The sequence below is a fragment of the Molossus molossus genome, unplaced genomic scaffold, assembly GCF_014108415.1.
Source record: "Molossus molossus isolate mMolMol1 unplaced genomic scaffold, mMolMol1.p scaffold_m16_p_1, whole genome shotgun sequence".
Lineage (NCBI taxonomy): Eukaryota > Metazoa > Chordata > Mammalia > Chiroptera > Molossidae > Molossus > Molossus molossus.
Window position 1 is genome coordinate 121525736 of NW_023425344.1, and position 19829 is coordinate 121545564.

Genomic DNA, 19829 nt, shown 5'->3' on the forward strand with positions numbered 1-19829 from the left:
ACTTACCACAGAGCTGTTGGCGTCTGGTAAGAACTGTCCAAACTCTGATAACAGATCTTCTTGATTTTTAAAAAGACGAGCCACCTGGGCATAAACCTCCTGCTCAGTCAACGCTGGAGTATAGTTTCCTCCAGCTTCCTTGGCATTTCGCTGTTCTTTCTGATAAATCGCAAATGGATGAGGTCATATTGAAGGAGCACTGTTTTGAATGAATCACTTTTGCACATTTTTTGAGATATCTAACAAGAGCTCTGGATCTCATCTACTTGGGCTACATTTAAGAAGAAAGTCTATATTCTTAGCAACTGCTTTGACTGCAAACTTTAAGTTGAGAAAGGAGTGGAAGACGGCAGCTGACAATTAATTCCTTTTAAAACTAGGGCAACTGCCCTGGTCTGTTTGGCTCAGCATCAGCCCTGGGACCAGTCTCGAAATGCCATCACCGGCCCGTCAGGGTCGTATGAAAGGCAGGCAACCAATCAATGTGTCTCTTTCACATGGATGTTTCTCTGTTTCTCTCTTTCCTTCACTCACTTCCACTCTATCTAAAAATCAAAGAGAAAATATCCTCAGGTGAGGATTAAAAAAATAGTAATAAAATAAAACTAGAGCAATTAATAAGTGAATGTGCAGGGGACCATTACATTATAAAAAAATTTCTCCTCCTTCTATTGTAGATTAACTATACTACACAAGTCATCCTCTAAACTTCCCACATAATGCCTGCCCAGTGTGGCTCAGTGGATTGAGGGTCCTCCTATGAACTGAGAGGTCCTGGTTCGATTCCTGGTCAGGGAACATGTTGGGTTTTGGGCTCAATCCCCAGGAAGGGGCATGCAGGAAGCAACCGGTCGTTGTTTCTCTCTCACATGATGTTTCTCTCTCTCTCTCTCTAAAAAAACAATAAAAACATATTTAAAAGAATAAAAACAGCCCTGGCCGGTTTGGCTCAGCGGTTGGAGTGTCGCCCTGCGGACCAGAGAGTCCTGGGTTCAGTTCCCGCTAGGCCATAGCGGCTAGGGGCACGTACAAAAAAAAAAGGAACTTCCCACATAAGTATGTATTTCACAGGGCAGTAACATTAAAAATCCTACTACCTGCTATAAGGCAATTAAAGCCAGGCAATCAAATGCTTTATAAATACTTATCAGTTTCTAACTGGTTCATTCCCAGGAAGAATTAGGAAACACAGTAATATTTATTCAGCTTCTTCAACTAGATGCCCTCAGAGGATGACCTGGTTAAGACAGGTTGAAAGGGCAACTCTCTTACCTGATAAGTGTGCAAAATCTCCAGGAATGCTTTGTAGATGTCTGGTTGGCCCTGGAACCTGTTCTTGATCTTATTAACATAGTTGATGGCATGATTAAACTCCACAGGCTGATTGTTCTGCAAGGATGGGGCCGTTCCCAACGAGATTGTCACTGGTGTATGAGGTTGGACAGGTGGAGAGCGTGGGGATGCGTATGGTGGGAGTGGGGGGGTCTGCTGGCTGGCGGGAGTATGTGCTTGTAGTTGGGAAGGCTAAAAAGAAAAAAGTCTTTATTCTCCTCAGGAACAGAGATGGTTTGACATAGGAAAGTTCGAACTAAAGAGAAACAAGGTATCTGGATTAACTTATATCCTTTATTCACTCTGGCCAGGCCATTTCAGCCCAATTCAAATCACATTGGGCAGAGGTGGGAAGTGTAGAGGGCTCACAATTCTAATACAAATATTTCAGTCTCAAAATTTCTAAATACAGCCTTAAAAGTAAATATAGGGAAGAACTTTCCATATGCAATTTTAAACACACTAGCTCAACAGGTACAAGTAGAATAGAAAAAAATTCATTCCACATATATCTTTAGTGTCAAAAAAACACATACAAAAAACCAATTCAGTGTTACAGTAGCTCCATATCAAAGTCTTCTACACCAGCTCTGTCCAACAAAATTCTCTGATGATGGAAATGTTCTTTATTTACACTGTCCTAGATGATGCCAACTAGCCACATGAGGCTACTGAGTAATTGAAATATCGCTAGTATAACCAAAAAACTGTATTTATTTCAATTAAGTTAAATTTAAATATAGCCATATGTGGCTAGTGGCTACTGTATCAGACAGTGCAGTTCTAGACCAAGTACACCCATCATCATCATCATCGTCATCAACAGGATCTTCTATTTAGCTTGAGGTGACCTAATGTGGTAAATGGAGTAACTTCTGTAAAATGATGATCACACATGTAGTAGCATAATCTGATCATAAGATGACCATTTCTGTCTCTGTTGTCAAAGTACCATTACACAGGCAAAGTCTCTACCTATTGGGATTCTCTTGGATTCAAAAAGCAGAAGTTAGGGGCAAGAGAATCCTTATAGGTTATTTATGTCTTCATTTAAACAGAGATATAAATATGTGGTATATAAATGTGAACCATTTTATAGGAAATGTGACTAATGCACCTCCTCTGATGAAATTACTGTAACATGTGTATCTAGTCTTATACAAAGAAGAAATGTCAAAGAAGGGTGATTTCTAAGAATGTATTTCATGTGATGCAAAGTTTCCCAAGTGCTCACCTTGCTGACTTTGGCAGGTGGGGGCTGAGGAGCTGGCTGGGCAGGAGCTGGGGCTGACTGGGCTGAAGGCTGGGAAGGATGTTGGGGTGGTGGTTGAGGCTGGGGCTGGATGCCATGGGTGGGAATCTGATGGACCTGGCCAGGAGTTGTCACATTCACCATGTCATTGGTTTGCACCTCAATCTTGTAGCCAGGAGGCAAGAAGGTATTAAAGCCCATGATCAGGTCTGGGTGTCCTTTGAACAGCTGGGACACACGACTTATCACTCCTGGAGTGTCAATGCTAATAATAATTAAAAAAAAAAAAAAAATTAAAGTAGCAAGCTTGAAAAACACTCTAGTAAGAAAACGATTCACATTGCACTACATTCTCTAAACAGGAAAATAAATAAAAGTCAAGTCAACCTGCATATTACAAAATTAAGTACAAAGAAATCTAAAATTTCAAAGATATTTACTTCATATTTAAAGAGATTTAGTCACAATTTTGAACAGAATACACCTTCATGGTAACAGTTCTATCAAGCAGATACTCAGACAGAAAATCTAAAGCTGCAATTTCCAAGCAATATTCAACCTGTGATACACCAATATAACCCATCATGTAGCTACATTGTTCAGATCAGTTAGCTACTCTCTTATAACAGTGAACCATGCCAGAATATTAGTGAATCTTAAGTCAAAGAACAAGTAGCCTAATCATTACCAGTCTACTCCCTTAATTGAAATGAAGTCCTAAGAAAATTTTAGTTAAGAAATATTTACCATTAGGGAGAAAATTAATATCTAGGGCCTATAATTTTCATCAATAAATCAATACATAAAAATTAAAGCAAGACCCTGAAAATTAAACCCCCAAAAGGGGGCAGCGATTATCTTTCAAGAAAAGAGAATAAGCTATAGCCTCCCTCTAAAATCAACATTCCAGGTACAAAGCTAAAGTACAACTACATATATCTTTTACCTCTGTGATTTAAATTCCTTCATGATGTCAAGGAAATCATTGTAGACCTGAGGCTGACTACCAAACTGCAGCTTCACCTGGTCAAGATAGGAGAGTGCATCCTCCACCTGAGGCAGGTTATAAAAAGAAAATAACCCAAGAATTATTTAAAAAAAAAAAGATTTATGTCTAAATAAAATTAATGTAGTAAGTGAAATAGAAATATATTGTAAGTATACAAGAAAGTATTAAAATTAGTATGCGTACCATTAATAACGCACAAGCTTCATATAAAAATCAACTCAATCTGTAGCCTTGACTTGGATACTTTTGTAGAATTAGTGAAGAATACACATGAATATCTCATTTACTTATTTGTTCATTTATTCATTTCACAAATATCTACTAAAGCTACAATATGCTATACCAGGCCCATGGTGGAGTACTAATGAATCAAAGACAAATAAGCTTGTTCTACAAAAGTTCCCTCACATCTAGCTGGGAATCCTAACACAGTAGGATAAGTGAGCGATCACTAATATCCAGAGAGCACATGAGAAGGGCACAAAGGCTTCCCCAGGAAGTAATTTGTAAACTGAGTCCTAAGGATGAATGCACGTTAGCAAAAGTGGAAAACCATGAATAAAGTCAGAGGAAACAGTATGAACAAAATCCCACACAAGACACCATCTAGCACACTTCGAAAACTGCAAACAGTTTACTTTGGCTGGAAGATTTGTGGTGAAGAAGAGGAATGGTGGCAGGAAGAGAGACAGGAAATGAGACAGAAGAGGAAGAAAGAGCTGATCCTGGAAGGCCTTTAAAACTTGTTATAAAGCAATTAAGATTTTTATCATCTGCATTTTAGTGTATTTAATTTGGCTACAGTGCTGAGACAAATTGGTGCAAGGGTAGGCTAGATGGAAAGGAGGCAGGAAAACCAGTTATGCTCTAAGGTTAACTCACATGTGAACAATCGTGCCTCAAACTAGAGTACTGACCAAAGGAAAAGGGAGAAGTGAATAGATTCAAGGGATATGGGAGATAAGACAGAAGGAACATTCACTAAATTATAAATTACTTGGTCATTCACAAAGCGGAACAGTATGAAGAGCTAAAAAGTTATGAGTAGTCTGGCCCAGGCCAGTGTGGCTCAGCAATTAGAGCGTTGGCCTGCAGACTGAAGGGTCACAGGTTCAATTTTCGATCAAGGGCACGTACCTGGGCTGCAGGTTTGATCTCCGGCCCCAGTGGGGGTCGTGTGGGAGGCAACTAATCGATGTGTCTCTCTCACAGTGATGTTTCTCTCTTTCTCTCTCTCTTGCCCTTCCACTCTATCTAAAAAGCAATGGAAAAATGTCCTTGGATGAGGATTTAAAAAAAAAAAAGAAAGAAAGAGAAAGTCACGAGTCTGATTTAAAACAACTTCATTTTTTTGTTACTCAGGAGATATCCAAGGAAATTACCTACTGGGTATTTCCTATATACTCTCGGATTATTTTAAATGATATAAAATATCAAGTTTGGGAAAGTTTCAAAATTAAACGTGCGTGTGATCTGATAAACTACTCATGATAAATATTGTGAAATAGAACATATGTATTTAAGCAAACCATTAAATAACATTTCAAGAGTGCCCAAACTTCCATAACGGCCATAGTTAATCAGAGTACTTCAGTGTTGCTAAAGCACAAATTATATAATTGATAGAGCACAGATTTTTATACCCACTCATTTGATCGTTGGTTTTTATTTACTTTACAAATAACATGACAATTTCTGTTGAAATTCAATAAACTATTTAATTCATATTCAGAACTTTCCATATTGAAATGTTTCATTAGTGACAAGTAGATGGACCATAAAACTCATTAAGTTTGCAGAAGGAACAAAAACTTTGGAAGATATTTTAAAATAGCATTCACAACCACATGACAAAGAAAGAGTTATCAAAAATAAACAAACACCAAAAAATTAAAAAAATAAACAAGCACACTATGGTATAATATAATTACAACAGAGAGAAAAAAAAGTGCAGAAACCTAAAGGAAAGAAATTACATGTGATGTGTGTATGTTTGGAAGAAAAGATATGTCATAGTAAACTCCTACTTTAAAATTAGTTATAAAATAACACTATGCTTAAAAAAAAAATCCTGACACCCACATTATGAGATACCTGCGTGTAAAAATAGTGAGGAAGTTCTCTCATTACCTAAAGTATAGTTCAAAAGCAATTTATGCAGTTCTAGGAACCACAATTTTAAAAAAATAACATGTCCTGGCCAGTTTGGCTCAGCAGTTAAGAGCGTTGGCCTGCGGTCTGGAGAGACCCGGGTTCGGTTCCCGCTAAGGGCAAATATCTCGGTTGCAGTTTGTCCCCGGCCGTGGTTGGGTCGTGTGGGTGGCAACCACTTGATGTGTCCCTTTCACATTGATGTTTCTCTCTCTCTCTCCCCCCCCTCCCACTGTATCTGAACAAAATAACAACAACAACAAAAAAAGTCCTCGGCTGAGGATTAAAAAAAAACACCACCACATATTTTGAACTCGTCATTTAGAAGCTACACATTTAAGGAGACACTAGGGAAGACCCTTCAACTCTGCTGGTACATTTTCCTGGCTCACTTCAATAGCATTTATTAAGGTCCCTAACCTCCTGAAATTCATAATCTTATTGGGGAGGGGAGAAAACACAATCTGTAAGGAGAGCTCGCTAAATAAATGTGCCAAATATCTATGCTGCTGTCATTCAATAAATAACAAAATCACACCAAGCAAGCCTCAAATTATTCAAATCTTCTTTGTCATCAATACGTCAAAGACAATGTTGATGCTTGAAATAACCTACACATTCTCACTGGACACTTCCTTACTATAGAATATAAATGGTTTACTGAAGTGGATTTAAATACTCATAAAGCCTTTTAAAACTAATCCAAAAATGGCAAGCAATGTGGGAATACTGAGTAAAATTACCCAAGCAAGGAAAGTGAGTAAAACAGGTTTCTGTGCTTTGACAGAGCTGGTGGACAAAAGGTATAGAATATAACACATTTTCGTTAGCTTAACAAGCAAGTTTGTAAGTTCTTTTGCAACATTAGGTATTAACTGCTGAATCCAGTATTGTTATAGAATTAAATCACATCAAACCAACTTTTACAAAAATATTTTCAAAGCTTATCTATAGTAATAATACATTTTGGTAAACAGACATCACTCTATAAGCAGAGAGTAAAAATGTTTAAAGAAAAACAACAATATAGCTAATATGTATTTTCCCAACGACAGAACCCAGAGTGAAGTTTGAGGCCCAAATAATTTGTACTCTCTTTTTTTTTAATCCTCACCCGAGGATATTTTTCTATTTATCTTCAGAGAGTGGGAGGGAGGGAGAGAGGAAGAGAGAAGAAATATTGATGTGAGAGAGAGACATCAACTGGTTGCCTCCCAGGGCCAGGGACAAACGGCAACTGAGGTACATGCCCTTGACCAGAATCGAATCCATAAGTCATTGGTCCTTGGGCCGACCCAACGCTCTAACCGTTGAGCCAAACCAGCCAGGGCAATTTTTACTCTCTTTAACTACAATGCTTAAATATAGTCAACTTTTCATTACTTAAGCTAATATAGAAAGTATAAACTTGCCCTGGCCGGTTTGGCTCAGCGGTTAGAGCGTCGGCCTGCGGTCCTGAGAGACCCGGGTTCGGTTCCCGCTAAGGGCACGTACCTCGGTTGCAGTTTGTCCCCGGCCCTGGTCGGTTGTGCGGGTGGCGGCCACTCGATGTGTCCCTTTCACGTCGATGTTTCTCTCTCTCTCTCTGTTCCTCCCCCGCCCCCCACCTGAACAAAAAATGGAAAAATGTCCTCGAGTGAGGATAAAAAAAAAAAAAAAAAGTATAAACTTTACAAAATCCTTCTAAACAGCTCAATTTTAGTATGCAGCATTTACTTTACTTAGGCCAATATTAAACAAGTTCCTGAGAACCCAAACCAAGGAGGGCAGGATCAGGGAGAATTAGACTAAGGACCAAGGAAAACAGAAGGCTGAGAACATGATGTGTCCTTCAAGGGTATATTACTCATTCCTACCTGCGAACTACTTAATAATTACGCTGATAGGACCAAATAAAGATCTAACATCTTTCTTATATTTTTATAATTTTTTTATTTTCTGCACTTGAGTTTAAGCTTTGTATCAATGTAAAAAGAGAAAAACAAAAATCTGGAACACTTGCTGCAATAATCACACATTTTAAAAAATAACACTCAAGCAGAGAGAGAAGGTTAGCTGGGAACACAAACTTCACTTCTCCACAGATGCCTCATGAATTTCAAAGCACTGAAAACCTATGGCACATACTCAGCAGAACAGATGAAAACACAAACACTTCATTCAAAATTTAGTCTTCCCCAAACTTTATAAAGATTCCCCCAAAAGGAGCATGTATTTTACTAAAGATATACTTGAAGATGCCAGGCAATTCAGCTATTCATAAACAGGAATAGAAAGATTAAACCATAGGCCCTGGCTGGTTTGGCCTGCGGACCAGAGAGGCCGGGACTCAGTTCCCGCTAAGGGCATGTACCTCGGTTACAGTATGTTCCCGGCCCCAGTTGGGGTTGTGTAGATGGCGACCACTTGATGTCTATGTCTCTCTCTCTCCATCCTGCTCTATCTCAAGAAAAATGTCCTCGCCCTGGCCAGTTTAGCTCAGCGGTTAGAACGTCGGCCTGTGGTCCAGAGACCTGGGTTCGGTTCCCACTAAGGGCACATACCTCGGTTGCCGTTTGTCCCCAGCCCTGGATGGGTCATGCGGGTGGCAGCCACTTGATGTGTCCCTTTCACATCGATGTTTCTTTCTCTCCCCCCCCCCCCTCACCTCTATCTGAACAAAAAATGGAAAAATGTCCTCGGGTGAGGATAAAAAAAAAGAAAAATGTTCTCAGGTGAGGATTAATAAAAAATTAAACCATAGGATTGTACTGGGCCCATTTATTGTAGAGGACTATAGCCAACCATGTGTATGCTCAATAAAACTTTATACCATGGTAAGAATTAAGAACTAAAAGTTCAGCCCAGCCAGTGTGGCTCAGTGGATTGAGTGTCGTCCCATAGACTCAGAGGTCCTGGTTTGATTTCCCCATCAAGGCACAAGCCCAGGTTGCATGTTCGATTTCCAGTAGCGGGTGTGCAGGAGGCAGCCAGTACATGTTTCTACCTCTCTCTTCCTTCTTTTCTCTAAAAAAAACTCAATAAAAACATATTTAAAAGAAAAGAAAGAACTAAGAGTTCAAGTCCTGGCTAGTGTGGCTCAGTTGGTTGGGCTTTATCCCATGCACTGAAAGGTTGCTGCTTTGATTCCCAGTCAAGGCACATACCTGGGTTGTGGGTTCAATCCCCAATAGGTGTGTGCAGGTGGCCAATCGATGTTTCCCTCTCACATCGCTACTTCTCTCTCTCTCTTTCCCTCTCCCTCCCTCTGTAAAACTTAAAAAAAATTTTTAAAAAAAGAGTTCAAAATGAGGCATCCAAAAAATAAACTTTGTTGATTTCATATGAAAACGGCCTCTCAATTCTGATCCGAGAGCCATGCATTCATAAATTCCAGAAACGTTTTTTGAATGCATTCTCTGGATCTGGCTCTGGTGTTAAGGTAGGAAATCTAAGTAGGTTTCAACACAGTAAAAACTCTTGTGACTCAACCCCTTTCAACACATTAGTCTAATGTGTTAAAAGTTGTGACACTACTAATAAGACTAAAGCCAATGTTCCCTACTATGAGAGAAACGTGTGATGGAAGGAAAAGAGATGAATACCACCTTGAGCCTCTGAAACTGCTGCTGTCCCTGCACTGGTGCAACTGGTGGAGCTGGATGAGCATGACTCTGGACCACCTGGCCTCCATGGGGCTGCACAGCTGTTGGGTGGTGATGACCGCTATGAACTGCTGCTATGGTAGGTCCATGACTGCTACCAGAGCCCTGTGGCACAGCTGAAACCTGGGATGGACAAAATAGATAAAGAAGAGTTCAAGATTTGTGCATTTTGTGTAAAGAATATGCATACACAAAAATAATTAGAAACTCAAATTTCCCATAAGATGAAATTGGTGAAGTAAAAAATTATAGCCCACTCATAATAAATTTCTCTGCATTCTGTTATATGTTATAAAACTCAGTACTTCTCAAACTCTCTATGATTAATCATCAGTTTTTCTTTTGTCTTAAATTCCAATCCATGGGCCACTACTTTAATATACAGTAAAAATGAATTACCAGAAAAGTGAAATAAAAAAATACATAAACCCACAATTTTCATTACTGAATTTTATAGATATAAAATTATAATGTCTAGTCACTATAAAAGTTTCTAAACACCAAATTTCTACTTATGTTATTACAAGTTAATAAGAAACTATATACCTCAGCCATCTGTGGACTCCATTTTGAATAGCACTGGTATTAAAAAATGTTCACAATCTAGTTAAGGGTAAATGGGTTCAAATATATGGCGACAGAAGATTTGACTGTGAGTGGTGGGCACACAATGCAATATACAGATGGTGTATCGCAGAATTGTATGCTTGAAACCTATACAATTTTATTAGCCAATGTCACCCAATAAACTTAATTAAAAAGATAAAAATGTTCACAATCCATAAATGGAATGTATTCGTGTGTTCCCTGAGTTTAAACTTTTAAATAATTTTTAAGTCGGGCCGGTGTGGCTCAGTGGTTGGGCATCAACCCATGCACCAAGAGGTTGTGGGTTCGATTCCTATCAGGGCACATGCCCAGGATGTGGGCCCAATCCCCAGTTGGGGGGGCTGTGCAGGTGGTGGCCAAGTCATGTTCTCTCTCACCAATGTTTCTATCTCTCTCTCTCTCCCTCTACCTTCCTCTCTCTCTCTAAAGAAGAAAAAAATTTTTTTTAAATAATAATAATTTTAAAAAGCACATTACAAAGCAGTATACATAATATAATAAAAAGGTTCTAAACCCTAGACAACAAATATACATAAAAATGTTAGCATTTTACCTAGTGGTGGTGGGGTTAGAGAAGATTTTTACTTTGTTTTATTTGCTACTTCTAAAATAAAACAAACAAATTCTTCTAAAACTGTTGGTGAGTACTTTCAACAATAAAGATTAAAAAGTGAATAAAATAAAATAAAATTGTTGGTGGTTTGACCTCAGATATCTTTCTTTTCTATTTTCTCATTCATATCCATTGTGTATTTCGCTCATTCTCTTTCTCTCATCCTCTTACAAGTTTAGGGGTGACATAAAAGCACAAGTTCCTTTCCTCCCATTTCTATTTCAAGAACTGCTATAAAAAATTTCAAAAGCTTTCAAAATTTTTCATATTTCAGAACTGTTAGTCACTACAGAAGACAACTAAAGACAAATATACCTGATTTGCCACATCTCCAAAATAAGGGGAGTAAATAGCATATGAAACTTTCTCTAAGTAAGTTATGTACTACAACTTAAGAGAAGATACGTTATTTTTCAAGTCTCCACAAATTTATAAAGATTACCCTGAGCAAAGGGGATTGACGGAAGGAAACTGAAACAGAAATAATACAATACACATTGGGAGTTAAAAAAAAACTACTTAGACAATTCTAAAAGCTCGAATATATCTCACAAGAAGGGGTATTATTTTGAGCTTCTAATTCCAACATGTATAAATTGGACAGGTTTTTACAAGACTTAATTGGAGTTTATAATTATTTGAGATGGCTGGTTTTATATTAGCACATTATAGTTTCTAGTACAGAAACAGATGTAACTTATCTCAAGTGTAGGAAACAATCATGAACCTGTTCAGATGAAAATAATCAGCCAAGGAAAACAAGCAACCTTTCTTTCTTCCAAGTCCTAACTTAAAAATTTGATCTGTAGCAGTCCTCAGTATATGAAGTATATAAAGGCATTATACTGCTTCAAGGAGGATTCCTGAGGAAGAACGACACACCTAAGGAATCACCATGTCCTACTTGACTTGGTTTCCCTCTTCAATTGTTTTCTTATAATAACTAAAAAATCTGGCACAACTGTCAAACTGCTCTCAAGAAAAACTATACCAATTTATATTCCCAGTACCATTCATACCTTTTAAAAAGTCACTAACAAATTAGGTTGAAGAAGGCCTCTCCAAACCAGTTAAATAAGTTATGGTTCAGATGACCTGAGAAAGAATATTATATATGCAGTATTTTTTTTTTTTTTTAATTACTTGGTCCTGGCTGGTATGGCTAAGCAGTTAGAGCATCTGTGCGGACCAAAAAGTCGCAAGTTTGATTCCGGTCAAGGGCACATACTTCAGTTGCAATTTGGTCCCTCGCCCTGGTTGGGGTCGATCGGGAGGTGGCCAGTTAGTGTGTGTCTCTCTCTCTCCCTCCCTCCCACTCTATTTGAAGATATAATGGAAAAATTGCATCAGGTGATGATTTTTTAAAAAAATTACTTAGCTCTGGCCGGTTTGACTCAACGGTTAGAGCATCGGCCAGCAGTCCAGAGAGACCCGGATTCAGTTCCCGTTAAGGGCATGTACCTCGGTTGCCGTTTGTCCCCGGCCCTGGATGGGTCATGCAGGTGGCAACCACTCGATGTGTTCCTTTCACGTCGATGTTTTTCTCTCTCTCTTCCTCCCACTCTATCTGAACAAAAAATGGAAAAATATCCTCAGGTGAGGATAAAAAAAAAAAAATTACTTAGATCTATACAATATTTTGAAGTGGAACACTGTCTAGTATATATTATATATATTAAGTGAAAAGCGTAAATGGAAAAAGAGAAGTATATCCAGATAGGTAGGCAGGTAAATATAAATATGCTTATATATGCATACAAAATGTTGGAAACCCAAGAAATACACCAGTGGGATAAAGTCTTAGGGGTAATTAGAAAAGGTAATCCTCTTTTTTTAAAAATGTTGATACTTACTTTCACAATTTAAAAAGACCAAATAAAGCCCTGGCCGGCTTGGCTCAGTGGTCAGGGCATCGACCCTTGGACTGAAGGGTCGCAGGCTGCATCTCCGACCCCCGTCAGGGTTGTGCAGAAGGCAACCAATCGATGTGTCTCTCTTACATTGGTGATTCTCTCTCTCTCCCTCCATCCTTGCCACTCTATCTAAAAATCAATGGAAAAATATCCTCAGGTGAGGATTAACAAAAAAAATAAAAAGACAAAAAAATTTTTAATTTCTTTTATTTTTGCAAAACAGAGTGAACAGACAAGAGATGAATGATTAAGTTGATCAGAATGTGGAACAATAGGAATATACAATGCTAGTGAAAATATAAATTGACACAACTCTGAAAGCCAATCTGACATTACCTGCTAAAGTGAAGATGCGCACACCCTAGGACCCACAATCCCTCTCCTAGATACTGGAGCAACTCTTCCTCATGTGCCCTCAAACCTGCTGAGTGATCTGCAAGAAGATAAGGAGTTGCACCAAAATGTAAACCAACTACTTCACTAATAAGCACACTGTTTAATTCAGCTGCCTTTTTTCCCCTATAGCAAGACTCTCTTAATAAAAGTAGTACATTCATTTAGATTCTGGTGCAAGCTTACTTTGTCACAGGTCACCACTGTACCACCGCACTAGAGAACTATCTAGAACATTCACAAATAATGCCTGTATAACAGCATAAATTTGGAAACAGACTATCCATTAACAGAAGAATAAATAAACTGGATATATTTATATAATTCAAAAGAGTGAAAATGACTCAAATACAAAAACATGGCTACATCTTGGGAACCACATTGAGTGAAAAAAAAGTGCATCAAAGAAGAAAATATACATGTTTTCACATACATAAAAATGCAAAAATACCCAAATAAACACTTTTATTATCTGGAGATATGTACAAAATGACTTAGAAAAACAAAGTCAAGGAAATGATAAATGCAAAGTTCAGATCAGTGGCTACCTCTGAAGGGAGGTAAAAGGGAAAGGGGTCAGGGAGGAATATACAGTGAACATCAAGGTCATAACAACCTTTTTTTAAAAAACGTATAGGGTAAGTATAAAGATGTATATTACTTTCATTATTTTTATACCTTACATATACCCTATAAATATATTATATCTCACTGAATGCTTAATAAAAACAGTTCTAACTGGATGAAACCATCATGTGGCCTTGACACAGTCCCTTGCAGCACCAGCTCACCTGATAGCTGGGAGTGACGGAGTACTGAATACCTGTGGCTGACTGCATGGTCTCAGCCACAGTCTCATACACAGGAGGAGCAGGGGCAAGCACACGGTGCTGATGAGGAAAAGCCTCTGTGCTACCAGGGATCCGCCGCTGCTGAGTTGCATACACCGGTGACTCCTGGTCATCCAAACGTCGCTTCATTCTGTACTCATGCTCAGAGATGCACTAATGACCTGCAGAAACCACAAACACAACAGGCATACCAATTCATGCTCTATACCTGGTATACAATTTAGGACCAGTCTCCAGATTTAATATAAGCTCCCCTCCTAGAACCAATGATCTACTTCATCCCAGGGATGATCACTGGGTAGTGTAAGTACATGCTTCTGTACACACCCCACATGAACAGGCTAGCATAACTGAAAGACAAAACATAAATAATTAACAATTTAAATTAGTTTGGTGCTGCCTGGCCAGTGTGTTCAGTGGTTGAGTATCGACCCATGCACCAAGAGGTCACCGGTTCGATTCCCTGTCAGGGCACATGCCCAGGTTGTGGGCCAAATCCCCAGTAGGGGGCATGCAGGAGGTGGCCAGTTGATGTTCTCTCATTGATGTTTCTCTCTCTCTCTCCCCTTCTCCCTTTCTCTAAGATCAATAAAGGAAAAAATATAAATTTATATAAAAATAAATGAATAAGTAAATTAATTTGGTACTGTAGAGTTGAAAAAGAACCTCCAGTTTAGGAATACACAAATACACCTTTCTTTTCTTTATTCTCTAGTTTTCTCCTTAAATGCGATCATTCCTAATATTTACATACTCACAGGCTACAAAAACATTCAAGTGCTTCTTCCTTATTCTTCTCAAAACCTAGTACTGTATAACTATAGTCTAATTTTTAAAATATCAATTGTTTCAACAATTAAATGGTATCATGGAAAGAGTACTGGGTCAAGAGTAAGAGCACTATGGTTCTAGACTTGCCAATATAAGTGGTTTCAACAAGTTTCTCATTCCATGTGAAGTTGTTTCACCAACTACAAAATAAGGTCGAAATAGGTCATTTCTAAGGTTTCTCCTGACTCTGACATTCTTGAACACAAAGGAGATTCCAGAATCCCATGATTTTTTCTTTATTTTATTTTTTCCATCACCATTTATCCCTCCTATACTTTAATTTAATAATCCCTCTGGTAGGGAAGAGGGAGATACTTTCTTGCATGACACAAAAAGTCTGGTAGCATGCCAGCAATGGTTGGCTCAGTAGACTGAGCATTGTCCCATGGACTGAGAGGTCCGGGTTTGATTCTTGGTCAAGGTATATACCTGGGTTTCAGGCTCAATCCCCAGTAGGGGGTATGCAGGAGGCAGCCAATCAGTGTTTCTCTTACATAGATGTTTCTATCTCTCTCTTAAAAAAATAAAATGAATAAAAAAATATTTAAAAAAAAAATGCTCCAGCCACCCAAGGACAAAATGGGGCCAAGTCCTATCACTTTTTCAATCACAAAGAAGATAAAAAATACAGTAATAGGAGATCTCACAAATCACCCCCACCAGCTGGTAAGTCTCTTTTTGTAAACAAAAAAAGAGAAAAAAGCCTCTACTTCATTTCTAAATCACCCATCTCATCCCTCTTTTCTTCATTCCCTGGGAGCATGAAAGCCCTGAAGGTGAAGCAGTCCTCACAAGGCCTCCCCAGGGCCACTTCACTTCTCTGTCCTCACCACCATCCTCAACCTGCCTTTCACTCTAACCCTGAGCCTTGAAATAGTATCTGGTGTTTTTCACACCTCACAACCGTAAGTTAGCCCTGACACAACAGCCCAATTGTTCTATTTGCAAGCCGGCCATTTAATACTATCTTTCTGTAAATCTCAAACCATAAATAACCTCCTTCTGTTGACTCTAACTTTAGATCAAAGGACTAAGTCTCCAAAACTTATAAGTCTCCAAAATTTATGTGTGTGAATTCGTTGAACTCAGTTAACTTAAGAGTTGAAAACAGTGGTGACAGCTGCTGAAGGAAAATATTTTAAATGTCTGAACTGCCCTGGCCGGTTTGGCTCAGCGGTTAGAGCATCAGCCCGTGGACCAGAGAGGCCCGGGTTTGGTTCCCGCTAAGGGTATGTACCTTGATTGCAGTTTGTCCCCAGACCCAGTTGGGGTCATGCGGGTGGCAACCAGTCGATGTGTCTCTCTCACATCAATGTTTCTCTCTCTCTTCCTCCCTCTCTCCCTCCCGTTCTATCTGAAGATAGATGCAGGAATGTCCTCGGGTGAGGATTTTTTTAAAAAAAGTCTGAACTGCCCTGGCCGGTTTGGCTCAGCGGTTAGAGCGTTGGCCTGTGGTCCGGAGAGACCCGGGTTCGGTTCCCGCTAAGGGCACATACCTTGGTTGCAGTTTGTCCCCGGCCCTGGTTGGGTCGTGTGGGTGGCAACCACTCGATGTGTCGCTCTCACGTTGATGTTTCTCTCTCTCTCTCTCCCTCTCACTCTATCTGAACAAAATACGGAAAAATGTCCTCGGGTGAGGATAAAAAAAAAAAAAAAAAAAAGTCTGAACTGATTATGTCTTCCTAGGTTTTTGTAGTAAGTACTACATTTAGCTCACTATTTCAAAACATTTCAGACAAAGTAAGAGACTGGAAATATAGAATTACCCATGCTATGTGATACTGATGAGCCACCAGTCAATTGACTATGAACACTCGACCTCAATCTATTTTGGGATAAAGAAACAGGTCTAATAAATGGACAGAGTAAAAAGTCTTAAAGACCTGTTGGCTGCTACTTCTATATACAAAGATGATCTAGACCATAGTTTGGTCTTGGGTTCGGTTGGTTTGAAACCTAAATGCTTAAATTCACCTGAAATTAATCTTTGTAACCAAAATCCAAGTCAACATTCTAATCCAAACTCTGACTTGAAGCTCTCTAATTTTGATCCTATTTCCTGATCTGCAAAAGGAGATGATTAGACTACACTAGTGATTCCCAAATGCTGATACAGACTATCTATACAAGACAATGAAAAAGAAAGGGGAAAAGTAAAAAGAATTGTGGTGAGTTTTTCATGTATTAAAATGCTTTATTCCACTATGACCAGAGTGGCTCAGTAGGTTGAGTGTCATCCCATGCACCAAAAGATCACACAGGCTCAAGTCCAGTCAGGACACATACCCAGGTTGCGAGTTCAATCCCTGGACAGGGATGTAAAGGAGGCAACTGATCGATATTTCTTTCTTCCTCTCTTAAAAAAACAAAAAAACAAAAAAAACACATAATAAAATAAAATAATAAAATGCTTTATTCTGAGATTGTGTCCTATCTTTTTGCTATTAAAAAGTGTCATTTCTTGCCTTGGCCAGTTTTGCTCAGTGGTTAAAGCGACCGAAGGGTCGCAGGTTCGATCCCCAGCCTTGGTTGGGGTCATGCAGGAGGCAACCAGTCAATGTGTTTCTTTCATACCAATGTTTCTTTCCCCCGCTACCCCCATTCCACTCTCTGGAAAAAGATCCTTCAGTGAGAATTAACAACAAAAAAAATCATTTCTTTCAAAAAATGATTGTGATTTAATAAAGTATTTCATTTCATTCGCCTCTAAAGAGTTTGCCTTCCAGACCATCTCCATGACACTGAAGAGCGTGCAAAAGGTCTGTACTTTCTCTGAACCATACTTTACTCCTTTAACAATCACCACTCTTTTTTTATATATTTTTATCCTCACCCAAGGATATTTTTGTTCTATTTATCTCCAGGTAGGGAGAGAGAGAGAGAGAAACATTGATGTGAGATGGACACATCGTCTGGTTGCCTCCCGCAGGACCCTGACCAGGGGCGGGGACGAATCGCAACCTAGGTACATGCCCTTGCTATAATCGAACCTGGAACTCATTGGTCCATGGGCTGACGCTCTACCACTGAGCTAAACCAGCCAGGGCCACAATCATCACTCTTAATTTTATTTCCTAAATAGTTCTCAAATAAATTGCTTCTTCTGTAATCACACAGCCAGTCATCATCCCTTACATCTCAACTGTTGCCAATACCATCCAGCCTCTCTCCAGACTAATCTACCCTCTAAGCTGTTTTCAAAAAGGTCAACCCCAAATGCAAGTCCAATTCAGTTGTAAATTCATCTATCACTGGCTTCCCATCACTTAAAATAGCAATCCAAATTCCTTAGTTGCCTACAAAATTCTTCCTTACTGATTAGGGGATAATTTAACTTAGTAATTATCTTTTTCCAGTCCCCACACTATCAAATGTCTTCCCACTGCCCAAACAAGCCTCAAGTCTATACACTTCTTCAAGGTAGCATCCTTTTCAAATTTGCATTCCCCACAGTCCTAACATATTACAGACACGCAAATACTGTATATGCAGAAGGGAAAGAATAACATAATAGTTAACATAACAACAGTCAACATAAAGAGTACCAAACACCATTCTACACAGTTTACAAATATTAATTTAACACAAGGTGCTGTTATTCTGTTTTATATATGAGGAAACTTAAATACAAAGATTAAGTGAACTGCCCAAGGTTGCACAGCTAACAAGCAAAGCTGAGATATGAATCCATGAAATCTGCCTCCAGAGCCTGGATTTTTAACCTTCCTATCACAGAAAAGATAAAAAAAATGAAGGAAGAAGAAAGAGCCCCTTTCACTTAGTTAAGTCACACATGCTCAAGCAACTTCAGCTTTCTTTAACCTCTCACACACTTAGCTCATTCATCCTTCTTCAGCCTCAACCCAATAAAGCAGGAATGCTTTGGAAGCATTCATTCATTCAATTAGTAAATATTCAGTGAGCAAATGTGAAGGTGGTAGACGATCTTGGTCCTTGTCCTATAAAAGCTTAAAAACTAGTTGGGAAGACCCTACACAGCCTCACTAGTAATCAAAAAATATAAAGTAAAATGATACCTCAAAGTAACTAGCTAAGGAGAATGATGATGTTTAGTGAGGGTAAATGGGTAGGTATTTAGTGGAAGTTTTAATTGGTACAGACTGGTTGGTTGGTGACTAGTAGGCATGTATTAAAAAGTTTAATTAAATTTAAAATGTGTATACCCTTTAACCCAGTAATTCCACTTCTAGGTCTCTATCCTCCATATCTGGCAAATATATTTATTGCAGCAAAGTATGAAAAATGTAAATGTCTATCAATAGCTAAATAAACTTGCCCTGGCCGGTTTGGCTCAGCGGTTAGAGCGTCGGCCTGTGCTCCAGAGAGATCCAGTTTCGGTTCCCACTAAGGGCATGTACCTCGGTTGCAGTTTGTCCCCAGCCCTGGTTGGTCCTGCGGGTGGCAGCCACTCAATGTGTCCCTTTCACGTCGATGTTTCTCTCTCTCTCTCTTCCTCTCTCTCCCTCCCACTCTATCTGAACAAAAAAATGGAAAAATGTCCTCAGGTGAGGATAAAAAAAAAAAAAAAAATAGCTAAATAAACTTGATACATCCGTATTAGGAAAACAAGTAGCAGTTAGAAAGATTAGGATTTATCTACAAGAAAAGCACTCTAAGACACTATTAGTGAAAAGAACAAGCTACAGAATATATACAGTGTGATCTCAACATAACAACATAATGTACTCTTAAGATTTGAGCACTTCATTGTAAATTTTTCATCAAAAGGAAAAAACTATAAACAAATAATGAACTCTAGATAAAGAGTTCAAACACTCAGGTGAAAGTATACAATAATGCCTGAAATTTACTTTCAAATACATCAGTAAATTAGTTTAAATTAATAGATGGAGCAATGAATAGATGGATATATGATAAAGCAAGTATTGTAAAAATGGTAATGGTAAAATCTAGGTGGTAACATACATGAGAATCCACTATAAAATTATATCAATTTGCTGCATATCTGAAAATTGTCTTTAAATACTGGCAGGAAGGCTCCGTCGCGCAATGGATAGCGCATTGGACTTCTAAATACTGGCAGGAAAAGCTAAAAATACAAATTAGTTTACGAGTGACACAAATAAGTACTATAGTAAATTTGGAAAAGAGTAGAAATGTGAACATTGAGAAAAACAGTACAAAGAAGGTACATGTTTAGTTTCATCTTGAAAATTAGGGATAAATTTGGACATGGAGTATACAGGATG

General features: G+C 38.7%; 1 protein-coding gene across 7 annotated transcripts in view; it reads right to left on the reverse strand.

Annotated features, from left to right (window-relative positions):
- The window catches only part of SIN3A (SIN3 transcription regulator family member A), a 71755-nt gene that overhangs the window by 38433 nt on the left and 13493 nt on the right, over nucleotides 1-19829 (reverse strand). For 4 of the 7 annotated variants that reach the window (XR_004960394.1, XM_036269495.1, XM_036269487.1 and 1 more), the window contains exons 2-7: nucleotides 13708-13928; nucleotides 9332-9511; nucleotides 3531-3637; nucleotides 2567-2849; nucleotides 1273-1524; nucleotides 7-159 (exon numbers count right to left, since the gene is read on the reverse strand). Coding sequence is in view for 6 of the 7 variants with exons in the window: in XM_036269495.1 (XP_036125388.1) it covers nucleotides 7-159; nucleotides 1273-1524; nucleotides 2567-2849; nucleotides 3531-3637; nucleotides 9332-9511; nucleotides 13708-13896 (1164 nt within the window). In the remaining variant the exon portion in view is untranslated. Of the gene's footprint in view, nucleotides 1-6; nucleotides 160-1272; nucleotides 1525-2566; nucleotides 2850-3530; nucleotides 3638-9331; nucleotides 9512-12859; nucleotides 12957-13707; nucleotides 13929-19829 lie in introns of those variants that run through there. The other 3 variants (XM_036269522.1, XM_036269510.1, XM_036269503.1) reach the window with 3 other exon arrangements.